The sequence below is a fragment of the Phalangium opilio genome, unplaced genomic scaffold (assembly GCF_054372755.1).
Source record: "Phalangium opilio isolate 3A_F unplaced genomic scaffold, DU_Popi_V2 ptg000042l_1, whole genome shotgun sequence".
NCBI lineage: Eukaryota > Metazoa > Arthropoda > Arachnida > Opiliones > Phalangiidae > Phalangium > Phalangium opilio.
In genome coordinates, this window is record NW_028324166.1 from 6,676,134 (window position 1) to 6,689,929 (window position 13,796).

General features: G+C 34.0%; 1 protein-coding gene across 1 annotated transcript; it reads right to left on the reverse strand.

Annotated features, from left to right (window-relative positions):
- Positions 1–3,205: 3,205 nt before the first annotated feature.
- LOC149678736 (uncharacterized) lies at positions 3,206–13,503 on the reverse strand. Its single transcript, XM_089836684.1, has 10 exons — positions 13,335–13,503; positions 12,884–13,273; positions 11,852–11,968; positions 11,274–11,350; positions 10,328–10,367; positions 8,801–8,995; positions 7,975–8,116; positions 7,056–7,267; positions 6,125–6,387; positions 3,206–4,472 (listed from the first exon to the last, which is right to left on the reverse strand). The coding sequence occupies exons 3-10, from the start codon at positions 11,891–11,893 to the stop codon at positions 4,220–4,222; spliced, it is 1,224 nt and encodes a 407-aa protein (XP_089692810.1). The 5' UTR covers positions 11,894–11,968; positions 12,884–13,273; positions 13,335–13,503; the 3' UTR covers positions 3,206–4,219.
- Positions 13,504–13,796: the final 293 nt, after the last annotated feature.

The following is a 13,796-nucleotide window of genomic DNA, read 5'->3' on the forward strand; positions in this document are numbered from 1 at the left end:
GCCTTGGCTAGGTATCAGCGGTATCCCGATAAATAACCATATATTTATATTTGAATCTATAATAGCCCTAACTTGAAACAGTTGTAATTTGGAACAAATTTCTTAAAATAATTTTCCAAATAAATACTCTCATTTTAGTAGATTGAAAATCACTCAATCCCCAGGAACCCATACCTCTAACTGAAATTACTAAGCAGCCATATACCCGATACTAAGATGTGTGGGATGAAAAAGAGTAAGGGTTAGTAATCTATAAGAGTTATCTACAGATGTTAGAACGTTAGTTATATTCCTGTCACTTGATTGGTTTACTGAAAATCCTACATTAGCACAACAGGCAAACATAGAGAGACACGTCGAAAACAGAACCTCTCCGTGACATACGTCATTCGGAAAAGTAAAAACGATGTACAGTACCATTAGTATATATATTAAAACAATAATTTTCGAACAAGTAGTTGAACGGGTGCCAGGTCAGACCTTTTTCCCAAATTTTCAACTGACGACGAAAGCGATAATATATAGAGATCGCTGAATTGTGATGAAAAGCCGAGCGAATAAATAATTATTTCACCAAAATTCTGTAAACTATATTATCATATTATTTCGCCATTAGCACGCAAAAAAATACTAGAAACCGCGGGTACAGTAAATAGGCCTAGGCTAGATCTTGCTTTTAAGGCAACGAGAAACCAGTTAGCTCGTAGTCTATGAAGAAAAGTATAGAAAAGAAAAACGCATACTACCTACCAAGTTTTGCTGGCAGATTTTCCAAACTAAATCAAAGTTCTAGTTAAGATGAAAGCTTTTAATACTAATTTTCTCTCAACTCTCGAGTGTTAATAAAAGCTAAAGTTAGATTTACATTATTTGCATTGGCTTCCATTATCCAAAACAATGGTTCATTGTTTGTCTAACTATACACTGTATATGATTACTTTTTAATGGCATACTCAATGTTCTTGTAATTTTGCACTTACACGATGTATTTAGAAAGTCGATTTTATTTACTTTGCACTAAACGCCCAGAGTCGTAAAGTTTAATCCAAACACACTAATACCGCTACTTCCCCAGTAACTCAAGTATTCTGTGTTTTCAGTCGATTCGTAGGTTTAATTCCGACTATTATACAACTCCACTTGCCTACTCCGCATTAAAGTCGACCTAAAGACCTACATTAGGGGTGGGCTAAATGTTTAGTTCGAAGTTGGATGACCAATTCAAAGTTTAGTTTGGATACTCGTCCTTTTACCGATCCAGATGCATTTGATCCCAATGCACAAATTTGATCTGCAATGCAACCGTCAAACAATGTGGTCAACAAACCAACCCTTAAAGCCGACCATAAACATAGCACCAAGCCGAAAATTAACAAATCGAGTTGTATTTAACCGGGCGCTTGAATTTTAAAAATTTTCCCAATAATGTTTTTTATGAACCCTTTTATGATTCACCCGTTTATTTTTTATGTATATCATAGAATAAACAAGTTGGAAAAACCAAAATATTACCTCTCCGGGTCAAGAGGAGGACTACTAATACAAACTTATCAACCTAGATATAGAATTATTTCTCTTTTTTGAAGTAAAAATTTACGAATTATTAAAGCATAGCGAATATACAGTAAAGCAGACGACATTTACATCCAATAAAGATATGTCTTTGACAAATGGAAATCAGTAAATGGGAAAAAAAAACCAGAAATGAAGTGTATAAATTTTGGAGAGATATAACCTTTATTTGTTTGAAAAGGCAAAATTGTCTACGCCTCAACTGTTAACCCTATATTCTCAAAGCTACATTCAAAACTTGTTTGCAGTATAAACACTATTGTCTCGTTTCACCTCAACGATATTCTTAGTTTGCAAACATGAGTGTTAACGACGTGAAATATCACCAAAGCTGACTTGTGGTTAGACGCACTGAAAGTCAATGCGCACCATAACAAGAATGAAAACTTCGAAGCTAAAACCCGAGTACGATTAGCCCTTTCACTGATCTAATTGCCACCATGATGCTTTCTTCTATTATAAAATCTAAACCTGATTTGGTGATATTTAACGTTAACACTCATGTTTGCAAACTAAGAATATATTGGGTTTTCTAACTTGTTTATTTTCTTAGCTGGGTAAGCCAAGACAACAAGTAAACCAGTAACTAACCTCTCGAAAAAACTAGCTTCCGTTTCTTTACGCTCCAAAAGAGAATTCACATTTTTTGTTCAAGCGAACTGAGAAGATTAATTTATCAGGCCTTAAATGATTTTTATTTTAAATGATAGTGTATTTCTTTTATATCTATAAAACATTATTGAGTATTTTAAATTGACACTCAATTGTGGCAGAAATTCAGATCAAGCATTTCGTTTCGTTTCCTAAAATCCAGGTGTATTTTTACAGTTTTCAAATTAAATGTCGAATTTTTGTGAAAAATTCTAGTCAATTTTCAATTCAATCTTATGAAAGCTATATGCTCCTGTTTATTCAATTACTGGTGGTGATTCAAAGTTTATTTTAATTGATGATAAAAACCAAAATGAAAATTACTATCAAATAAGAAGTTGACTTAGACCATGCTTAGACTCTAAATTTTGAAAGTGAAAGCAAACGTTTTCATCATTAGCTTTGGAGTACAATTATTTTGATATTTACTACAAGAATAAACTTGAATATTTGAAATATCACGTAACTTTCTCATAAAATTGAGATAAAAAATTCTTTTGATTGTTATTAATGTGACGTAATAAAAGTATAGTTTTTGAGGAAATCCGTTTTTTAATAATTTTGTTCTTAAAATTTAGTTAAAAATACCTTTACTACTTTAATGGGTTTGACTTATTTAAATCGTAACATTTTAAACACTTCATTTAACACGTCTATTACTTTGTGCGTATAGATACAATAATAATTTCAAAATTTTAACTTCAAGAACATTCGATACACACTAAAGAGATATTTTGTCCCCTTAAAACAAAACCTTCAAAGTTTAGCGCCACAGGAAATAGATTTCAGTTCCCCTGTAACATAGAAGGGAAAAGTATACAACAAATGAGGTGTTATATCTTTCATTGAGTACACATGATGTATAACATACTAGACTTTATTGTTCAATATTAATTATAAGAGTTAAGAAGACTGACCATTGCGGACAGTCTTATTACTACGTAGTTACGACTACATGAAGTATCGAAGATGATATTTTTTCGCATTAAAAGTTTAGAAACAAACACTTTTTTACATTACTATTTCCAATATTAGGACTTTTTACTTCAATGTTACTCTAGATCACGGTGCAAATTTTGTTACGATGGTATGTTGCAATAGTTGCTTAGAGTTTAAATTTTGTTCTCCTGTTTTAGAATTCAGCAGAACGAAGAAAAGATTGCAATGTCAGAACCAAGCAGTCTTTATGCCATATTTCTATTTACATCATTTCCTGAATGTATATTTAATAATTTCAGTTCAAAAAGTGAAGAACATGTCCACTCTTACACGGTACGGCTACACTGGATAAAAGAGATTCGTGCCCTAAGAGCCGAAGTAGTTTTCTTTTCGTTTTAAGCAAGGTCTATATTAGAGAGTCAAAAAACGTTTGCACATGCTGGATGCTATGAGAGTTATGCCCTCTTGTTTATTGATGACAACAACAAAAAGCTTTATAATTATTGTTATCATTTCATACATGGTTTGAATTATTAATAATAAATTGTTCAGTAAAATGATCCAAACACACCATTTTTGTAATGTGCCATTTTGATCATCTTTTTTCTTCTTAAAATGTGCGGATTTTTCAGATTAAGTCCCAAAAAGGAAATAATATCTTATTTAGAAATATTAATTTGAACGGGGATCCGTAGAAGGCAATTTCAATTTTTGGGGCACAATTGCATTTGACGGTATTATCTCTGCTTGTTTCATAACTAACAATCGCAACTTTACCATAATTACGGTATAAGGGTTAGCGGGTTTTATCTAGGGCTCTCTAGAATATCTCTTGAGTGATTATTTTGAATAACAATCTTTATATTCCCTTTAAGAATATTTTGAAGAACAAGACCTCGTTCGCAGTCCCTTGAAATAGAACATAAAACTGTTTTGACCTTTATATGTGCGGTTGTGACTGTTTTGCGACACATGAACCTAACGTGAACAGTGTCATTCAATTCCTCTTTGATGCCCAGAGATTTGTCTTTCTTTATCGAATATCACAAACAAAGACCTAAAAGCCTTCGTTGTTGTACTTCCTTTTTCCGCCCAAATCAATCATAGTGGCCATCTCTAATATAGCTACAACGCAAGAGAGGGCTAGTAGTGTTGCCCATAGTATGAATGCCATTTCTAGACTTTCCAATTGAAGTGAATGAACACTATTATCAGTCGTCGCACGAGGCGCTTCTATTTCGAAACCCCAAAATCTTTCCAAAAGTCGGTACCAAGGGGTAACGTGACTTGACTCGAAAAATGAGCGTAGCCTGAAATGAAAATAAAAAGTGTGTTAGGTCATGGCTATTTTCTTTCATCAAAAGAGTGGGATAATTATCACTTCTAAAAATTTTAATCTTTTCTTATAAAAATATATCTTGAAAACCTTATGGTTTTTTCCCATTAGTCCAACTGCTACCTGGCCAACACCTCGCGATCATTAAATGATAATTAAAATCGAGTGACACGTTTGGATTTGTGAAATGACATTTGACAAGGAAATGAAAACAAGTCAAGTAAAAAATATTTACATATCAGCAAGTTGGGAAGGGGTGGAGAGGGCGTATTAGTCATTAGTACAGTATTCACCCGAAACATGTTTAATGGCTATATATTTATTGGTAACGGGAGAATTATTTTTGTATAAGTGTATTATTATTAGAAAAAGCAGAAGTAATATGAGACTAAGAGAAAAGAACTCTAGCATTGGTAGTAGATCCTGGCACTAGTGACCAAATTTGAGGATTTGATCGCGCCTACACTAGAGAGAAAAAAATTGGTCGAGTTCCAAAAAATTTCCTACCCCCCCCCTTCCCCTCAACCTAAAGCCGCGGAATAGGGACGCGGGTGCTTGAATCTAATTCGGCCGTCTACCGCCACGAGCGTCTCACGTTTTGGAGGGAAAATTCAGAAACCGCTACCAGAGGGCCAACCGTTGGTTGGTGGGTATTATCAAGAATATTCACTTTCGCCAAGTGAAGAATTTGGTTAGCTCAGTACTTCTAGTCTCATCTTACTTCGTAATATAAGAAACCTGCCTACGGGAGGAAAGTGTACAAAGGCGAATTTTTCCCGAGCCATCCTCGAATGTCCAACCCCCGCATTTATAAGGCCGTAAACAAAGTTACAAAAAATAGGGCCTAGTAGAGCGTAGCAATACATTCTCTGATCTCGCGATCGCGTTGGCTGCTTAAGTTAGTCAATCTCACAGACTAATAGTATTTTTTAACTATTCCATCAGAGAGAATTTATAATAGGGAGTGAAGCTCTTGCCCTTGACAGTGCTAAATACAATGTAGCTCAAACAAGTAGGCTGCGACGCTAAAACAGGCCAGGTAAATTTTCGGTCACATGACTCTCCTTTAATTTTAAAGTTTGCCCTCAATCACTATTGGTTGTACAATTACCCAATAATGGTTCGCGATTTCGAGTGCGACTGGCGCCATTTGGAGTTATTTTAAGTCAGATGTTTCCCTTTCCCTAAAAAGGAAGTGTCCATCTCCCCTAGACCTTCCCGCAACATTCTAGACCCACCCTAGAGGGAGGGGCCACAAAAAATAGTACCGGGAATAGACCTGGCCAGTTTTGTTGATCACGTGATTTTTGAGCTACATAATATTCCTCAGTTTCTACTCCCTATTATAAATTCTCTCTGATTCCATGCAGTATTTTTAGATTTTGATGATAATCAATCATTAATAATCAGAAAGTGAAGATTTTAGGATTTTCATAGGTCTTGCTTAAAATTAAACCCTTTCTTTGCAAAAGTATATGCCTAACACTATACATAGATTTTAAAATTGTGTTATTATTTATTTATTTAAAAACAAAATTCAATGTTCCGCCGACTTTTTTGCAGTCCCTGCATTGACAATCTATGCGAGTCTTAAATTTGCGATAGAGAGTATCAAAATGTAACAACCTTTTGTTCACTATTTTCAAAGCTTCACGGTTTATTTTCTTGCTGACCAAGTAAATTAATGGTTTCTCAATGTACTTGGTTGAACTTATGTGCATTTGATGTCGGAAAGCGCCTTGGTCGATTTTCTGTACACTTATTTCGAAGTCCATCTGAGTTATAATCACTGACAGCTCGGTGAACATAGCTCCTTTACCTGCGAAAATATCGCAACTTGTCCCTGTACTTTTAATTAAGTCGCAAAGCATGACCATATCAGTGTCATTCTGAAAACATAAATTATGTTTTAGTACATGTCTAATTGTCTACGCGTAATTAAAGTTCCAAAGCGATCAAAATTCTTTTGGGAGTTTCGGTCGTTCTGAAGCTCTTCAAATAATACAACTTTTAAGAAGCAAAGTTTCTCCGTGTTGTCGTTGTAAAGCTACTTTTAATATAATTACAGAGCCTTTCGGCTACTTTCTCTGTCCGCCATTTTCTATGATGGCATCGTAATTAAAGTTAAAACTTTATATTCTTTCTACATATCGTTAACCACTTAGTGATTAAAATTGTATTGAAGTTATTCTGTGGGGCATAAACTTTGAAACCTTTTTCATAGTAAATGCCTTTAGGCCTTGGTGATTCGGGGTAGGAAACGTTAGCCTCGATCCCTCCCCGAAATCCATCTCGCCAGTCAACTTATGAATTATTATCGTAAATTTAATAATTTTCGTTGTAAATTTAATAGTTTTAATTGTAAATTTAATAATTCTCATTGTAAATTTAATAATTCTCATTGTAAATTTAATAGTTTTAATCATAACCATATCAAACCACCCGGTATGATATGCTTATGTTTTAATTGTAAATTTAAAATTTTAATTGTAAATTTTATAATTTTAATTATGATATAGAGACGAAAATTATTCTTCATATTAATGTCAGTATTTACCAAATAACAAATTCTGTGTTTCTCCATTTGGTCTGCATATGCGCATTTATCGGTTGACCGAGTAAGATCCGCGATTGAGTCGATTGAGATCTTTTTGGGAGACGTGTAACTAGCTGTCAGAATAGCGCTGAAAATGGTGATGATAACCACGATTTGCAAAAGCCAAACTCCGATAATTATTCTTTCAGCTGGTAGCTTTGAGATGGAAAATCCTTTAACAAGAAAACAGTTTTATTATGGAACCACTACCCTATGTATAATCTCAAAAGTATATACAATACATTAAAACAACAAGTTGGGAAACAAAAATTTTACCTCTCCGAGTTGACAAACTTATTTACCTAGATATGCAATTATTGCTCTTTAATGATAAGCAACAGAAGATGTAATTAATTAATTACTTGAGCTATATTCACAAACAGGTACACGCGTAAACACTATCCTAGCTCTTGTTCTGTGTAAGTTAGCATGACTCTTAACGTTTCTCAATACCAAACAGATCTAGTTTCCGTCATGACCCTTCGTTTCGTTTAACAACCTAAAACGTGTCATTTAAATGTGTATTTTACTTTCGACAAACTCTGAACTGATAATGTCTCTTCATTGGGACTATGATTTCTACTGTTATCGATCTAATCCGAACCGGTATAACGCCAATGGAAGTAAAAATATTTACCATATTGTTCCTTTCGCATCTAACTTAGTTAAAATCTACGTTTAGAAAGCTGGATTAAAATGAAAACAACCAATTTGAAATATTAATGTCAAAGGTTGTTCTTGGAATAGCGAAATGAAACAAAGCTTTGTATCTACGCAACTAAAAATCGTAATGCCGAAACATATTTACCATATTACTGTTTCATATCGTCACTCGGAGAGGTAAAAAGCTCCGTTCCGTCTGTTTGGAAACAAAACTTACCTTTTCCCAAAATAGATCCTAAGTAATCAAACATTTTGTGAGAAACCATCGAGCATTTTTTTGTTTTCATTCCGACAATCCGTTTTTCGATAACCTCGACCAACATCATCAAGAAACAAGCACCAACCAACGCTATATAAATCTGAAAATAAAAATAAGATACATGAATTCTATTGGTTAACGGAATGAATTCACCTTTCAAATGAGTTCAACATGATTTTAATTGCATTCAACGTGATTTCAATTGATTTAAACCTCATTTCTATTAAATTCAACACGATTTCAATTGAGTTCATTATTTCCAATAATGATTTGAATAAGATTACACTCTGCTTTCAAAATTATTTTAACAAGACTATACTATGAATTCAAAATGATTTGAATAATATTACACTCTGATTTCAAAATTTTATGAATAAGATTACACTATGATTTCAAAATGATTTAAATAAGATTACACTATGGTTTCAAAATGAATTAAATAAGATTACACTATGATTTCAAAATGATTTAAATAAGATTACACTATTGTTTTAAAATAATTTTAACACGATTACACTATGATTTAAAATATATTTGAATAAGATTACACTATGATGTAAAATATATATGAATAAGATTACACTGTGATTTCAAAATGATTTGAATAAGGCACTTGCACTATGCTATCAAAAAGATTTGAATAAGGTACTTGCACTATGATATCAAAAAGATTTGAATAAGGTACTTGCACTATGATATCAAAAAGATTTGAATAAGATTGCACTATGATTTCGAAGTGATTTGAATAAGAATATATTGTGATTGAAAAATGATTTGAACTTACATCAAATGAAATCTTTTTAATGTTATCAAATGCCCCTGGTCTATCGTCATTCATCGTGCAATTTCTGATTGTCAATAATGTGTTGTATGAATACATAAATGGAACCGTATAATCGTAAATTTCGTATGCATAGCTAAAATACTCTTTTATATAGTCATTGGGGTATTGCATTGGTACAAGGAGGATGTCTTGCGTCTGAAATTAAAAAACACCGTGATTAGTGTCAAGGAAATCTTCGAGAACCAGAGTAAAATAGATTATAAGGAGTGCATTTATTTATATCTTTAAACTTTTCATAGATCCAATGAATCATAATAATAGTAAATAAATATGCATATTAAAGTCAGTTCCTCCTTACTATCAGGAATGTATGGAGGGGGGTTAGAATGGCTAAAGGGGCTCCCGGTGTTCCCTTGATGGTGGAAACATATGGCGAGGCCTTATTTTTTTTTTTTTTTTTTGAAAAGTGTAGCTCCTCCCCCATCGTCTGCTTAGCCATCTCCTGAAGGCGGTAAGCCTATTTGAAGGGTGCGGAATTTGAAAATTCCAAAATGAACATAAATACACTTTAATTGGCACAATGAAACTCATTGTGCAGAGAATAAACTATTCGTGTCATGAAATATTTAATGCTCTATTCTTGTAAAAAGGCATCCCCCAACCTTCTTTCGATTTTAAAAATCTGCTTCAATGAACGGTTCAGTTGCCCTCTCGGCAGAAGTGCGCTCGATTATACATCGTTTTTCCCAAGGGGTCAGAGGTTTTGGAAAAAGTGTACGGGATTTCGAAATCCAAATTTATTTCATCGGATTTTGTTTGATTTCAAAATTCGATAAAATTTAACAGATTTCGAGATTTTACCCCGTGATTTCGACGGATTTTGCGATATTTCCCTTGATTTTGTTGGATTTTGAGGTATTTCCCGTGCTTTTCATGGATTTTGAGGTTTTTCTCGTGATTTCGTTGGATTTTGTGATATTTTTTGATTTTGTATTTCGTGAATTTTGTAATGGATTTCGCTATTTCTTTACTGATTTTGCCCTTTCGCTTCTGATTTTGTGATATCTGGGGGATATGTTACCACATGAAGGGGGATTATGTCTTTTTTTGGCTCTGGGAGATTATGACCGGGGTAATATGTCCATGGGAGATTATGTTCTACATCCGAATGTATTACGATAAACAGCCGTGTTTGTTTTGTTATCGATTTAAGGGTAAATAGGATATTATGGTCAATGCAATTAATGAATTTTAGAAAAACATTGCGTCATCTACGTAGCGTTTCCATAAGCACATGTAAAACGGAATGTAGTCAACATCCGAAAGGGGTGAAATTCAAAATTTCCTCGACACCAGTTTTTAAATTGAAAAATCCCCCTTTGTTTTCACAGTAAGGAATATATGCTACAACACATTCTGAAGCCATTTTATTTTCCAAAAATTTGGAATAGTTTCAATATATATTTAATCATTACTCTATCATTTTACTCTCTTTGGAAATATTTTGACTTTCAAATAAATACTTACGTATTCCGTATGTTCCTCAGGCAAAGGCTCGTGGATAAATCTTTTTTTTTTTAAAAAAGAACCAATTATTAATATAAAAAACAACCCCCTACAGATAAGTCGGTAGTATGCCCCAGTTTATTAATTACAATAAATTTATTCCAAATCCGGGGTTTAATTGTTTTTGGGACCAGTTTATTAATTGACAGTTTTAAGAAGAGATTCACTTCCGGCTCTTGGAACATTGGCATTGGGAAAGAAACAACATAAGCATTGTCAAAGAATTCAATCGGTTAGATTTCGTCCAACCTCGAGTTTAGGTTTAATTTTATGAACGGCTATTTGTAATAGGTTTTTAGCTACGAGTGTGAATATGATACTGGCTTTTACGATTATTAACTGTGAGTGTGTGTGGTTCTTGAATAGACGAAAAGGTGTGGTAAGAACAACTATTGGCCATCTCGAATATTACCTTATTGACTTGGAAAATATTAATACTGAACTACATTAGTACATTCGAAACTAACACGTCCTCCCAACACCTAGCTAATACCAAGAATGTATGGCGGAGGGTTGGAATGGCTAAAGGGGCTCCCGGTGTTCCCTTGATGGTGGAAGCATATGGCGAGGCCTTATTTATTTATTTATTTTAAAAGTGTAACTCCTCCTCCATCGTCTGCTTAGCGATCTCCTGAAGGCGGTAAATGTCTAGTCATTTCAAACTAGGGATCGAGCGGATAGAGGGTGGAGTTAGCGGAAGAATTTTCACTTTTTTGGCAGCCAATGAAAATATTTAGGCGGAAAATAATCATATTTCGTCAGTCTATGACGCCGCTAACATAAAATAAGCCACGCCAGATGTTTTCAAGGTTATTTCACGCCTATTATGATTTGACCTTAGCCATTCCAACTCCCCTCCATTCATTCCTGCTAGTACGGAAATGTTTTTGACGTGACTTTTTCTTACCTCAGATGTTTATTGTTTTCAAATATGTAAAAATTCATTCTGTCCGTTGAATCGTACGGCTCCAGCCAAGGTTTTTCCTGCAAAAACGTTATATATCTTAGCGGACAAAGATTTTTTTGAAATTTACTCATGCTATCCCCGTAGCATTCATTTCTTCAAAACAATTAACAAATTTTCAGTTATAAATAAATTCTACGTCTGTTTTAACCGTTTCATACCTAAATTATTTTAAGCTGAACATTTCAATTGGAAATAAAATGTACAATTTAAGTAACGTGTCAAAACAACACATTTTGTATCAAATGGGTTCAGGTCGACCCTATTATAAGACAGAAATTCCAAAAAAAGTGCTTTTTCGCTTTTTAGAGTTGTTTGCGTTCGTTCCAGATTCCTCATTTCTTGAAACTTTAAGGCTTAGTTTCATCGCGGTATACCCGATAAACCGCTTCATTATTTTAGATTCGAGCACTGTTTAAACATACTTTTACTATGATTTTTGAAAAACATAATAAGTTTCTTATACTAATGGTAATTCAATCAATGTAATACGAAGTTGCTGAAATTATTATAATTCATACCTTGATAGTTAATGCTGTCAAATTGTGAATTATTTCCGACATGTTGGCAATAGGCAATGATATATTTTTCTACTTCTTTATCGAAAAACCGTACGAGTCGAAATAAAGGCCATTCAGCTAAAACACGCGGAAAACAAACAAGAAATAGCTTTTATTGTATCCTTATAATTAAAAGTTTTCAATTATTAATAGGTCCATGGATTAACTAACGCTAAGGTATTGTTCACTCACCGCGTTTCCCATGTATTGTTACCGCCAACTACATGTTTTGATTCTGTTGGAATTAATGCTTGATTCTTCTCTCCATTTCCCAAATTTAATGGACCAAAATAAATCGTTTTGGCCATTTAAAGATGACGGCGTCCAATTTAGGCTGGATTTGAATTTCGAGACTTTTTATAATAAGGAACTTAATTCATGCTTAATTAATTACAATTGTATTTATTGAGAACAAAAATAGAATAAAGACGTTTAATGCAAACTGTTGCTTTTCATCTTTAAAATGTGTTGGTTCAGACATGGTTCAGAACTTCAGTCAGGTTTTTAAGTTTGGACGTCATGGGACACGTGATATTTGGTCCAATCAGGGATAGATTTAATTTTAGAAGCAGGAATGGAGAACGGTTAGTTTTTACTTCAGTCCGACTCTTAGCCCAGTGTAGAGCCTCTCCCTCCAACACATAACGAAAAATATAAATTATCTTATTGGCTCACTTAAACTACGTTTTGATGACGTTGCTAACGGGGACGGCGACAAAATACGTTATTCCCTTCTATCTCTGTCGCTATGACCCGCCTCTTCTTTCATACCCCCTCCCGTGGAAGGAGGTCCGGGACTTTGACGCGCGCCCACATTACTCTGTTCCCCATTCCTACTTCTAAAATTATATCTATCCCTGGTCCAATTTTCTTATGAATTCCTGTTAGGGAGCGTTTGGAACTTGCAAACTTTATCTTTTAGGAGGAATGAACAATCCCTTAGCGTTAGTTAGCCCATGTTCGGTCGATAATGTTATTTCCCGAAAAACAGACCTTTGGTCTTCTCTTAACTGGCATGTTGACCGATGGGAATTGCTTAGTTAATAAATTATATATATGCAAGCAAAAGGTTTCATTGGCCAACTTTAGTTTGTAAGTGCTCTCGACTATTTACCGACGCTTAGACGCCTTTATAAAATCAATTTTTTACTGACATTATAATAGCATGCGATAAGCATTTTGTAATGATAATATTCTCCTTTGTTTGTGCGATGTCTTTCAGAGCGCATAGCCTAGTGCTCCGTCCTATCAATCAACGTGTAAGGATTCCCCTATACATTGGTGATGAAATCCCATTTGCCGACAAGTACAGTCTGTTAAAAAAGTCTTTGCACGTTGCAGTTTTCGCACATAATTTACTATATTTCAAAGACTCTTAGCGCTCTGAAATAAAGTGCGTTATAATAGTTTTGCATTCCTCTTTCATATTTTACCCGTTTGGTACCTTTGCCAAACCGTCACGTTTGTGCGCGTACCCTGCGAAATTGGCGGGCAACTGCACACAAACGTTGTAAGCAGAAAGAAAACCTCTCAGTTGCTGGTCCTTCTAGATTGATGGTTCAAAACAAAACCTTCAAAGTTTAGCGCTACAGGAAGTAGATTTCAGTTCGCCTGTGACATAGAAGGGTAAAGTATACAACAAATCAAATGAGGTATTGAAGATGTTCTTCCGCATTAAAAGTTCAGAAAATAAACACTTTTTTACATTAATATTTCTAATATTAGGACTCAATCTTATAACTTTTTTCACAAGAAATATATTTAATTTTGTAAATACAAAACATTAATTATTGTTTGTTTCCATAACTTGGAGATTAATATAACCTTGATCAGGAAAATGGGAAATAAGCATTTTAGTTGTACTTTTTCTAACTTCAGTATTTAATTTCTCATTATGTTTTGAATA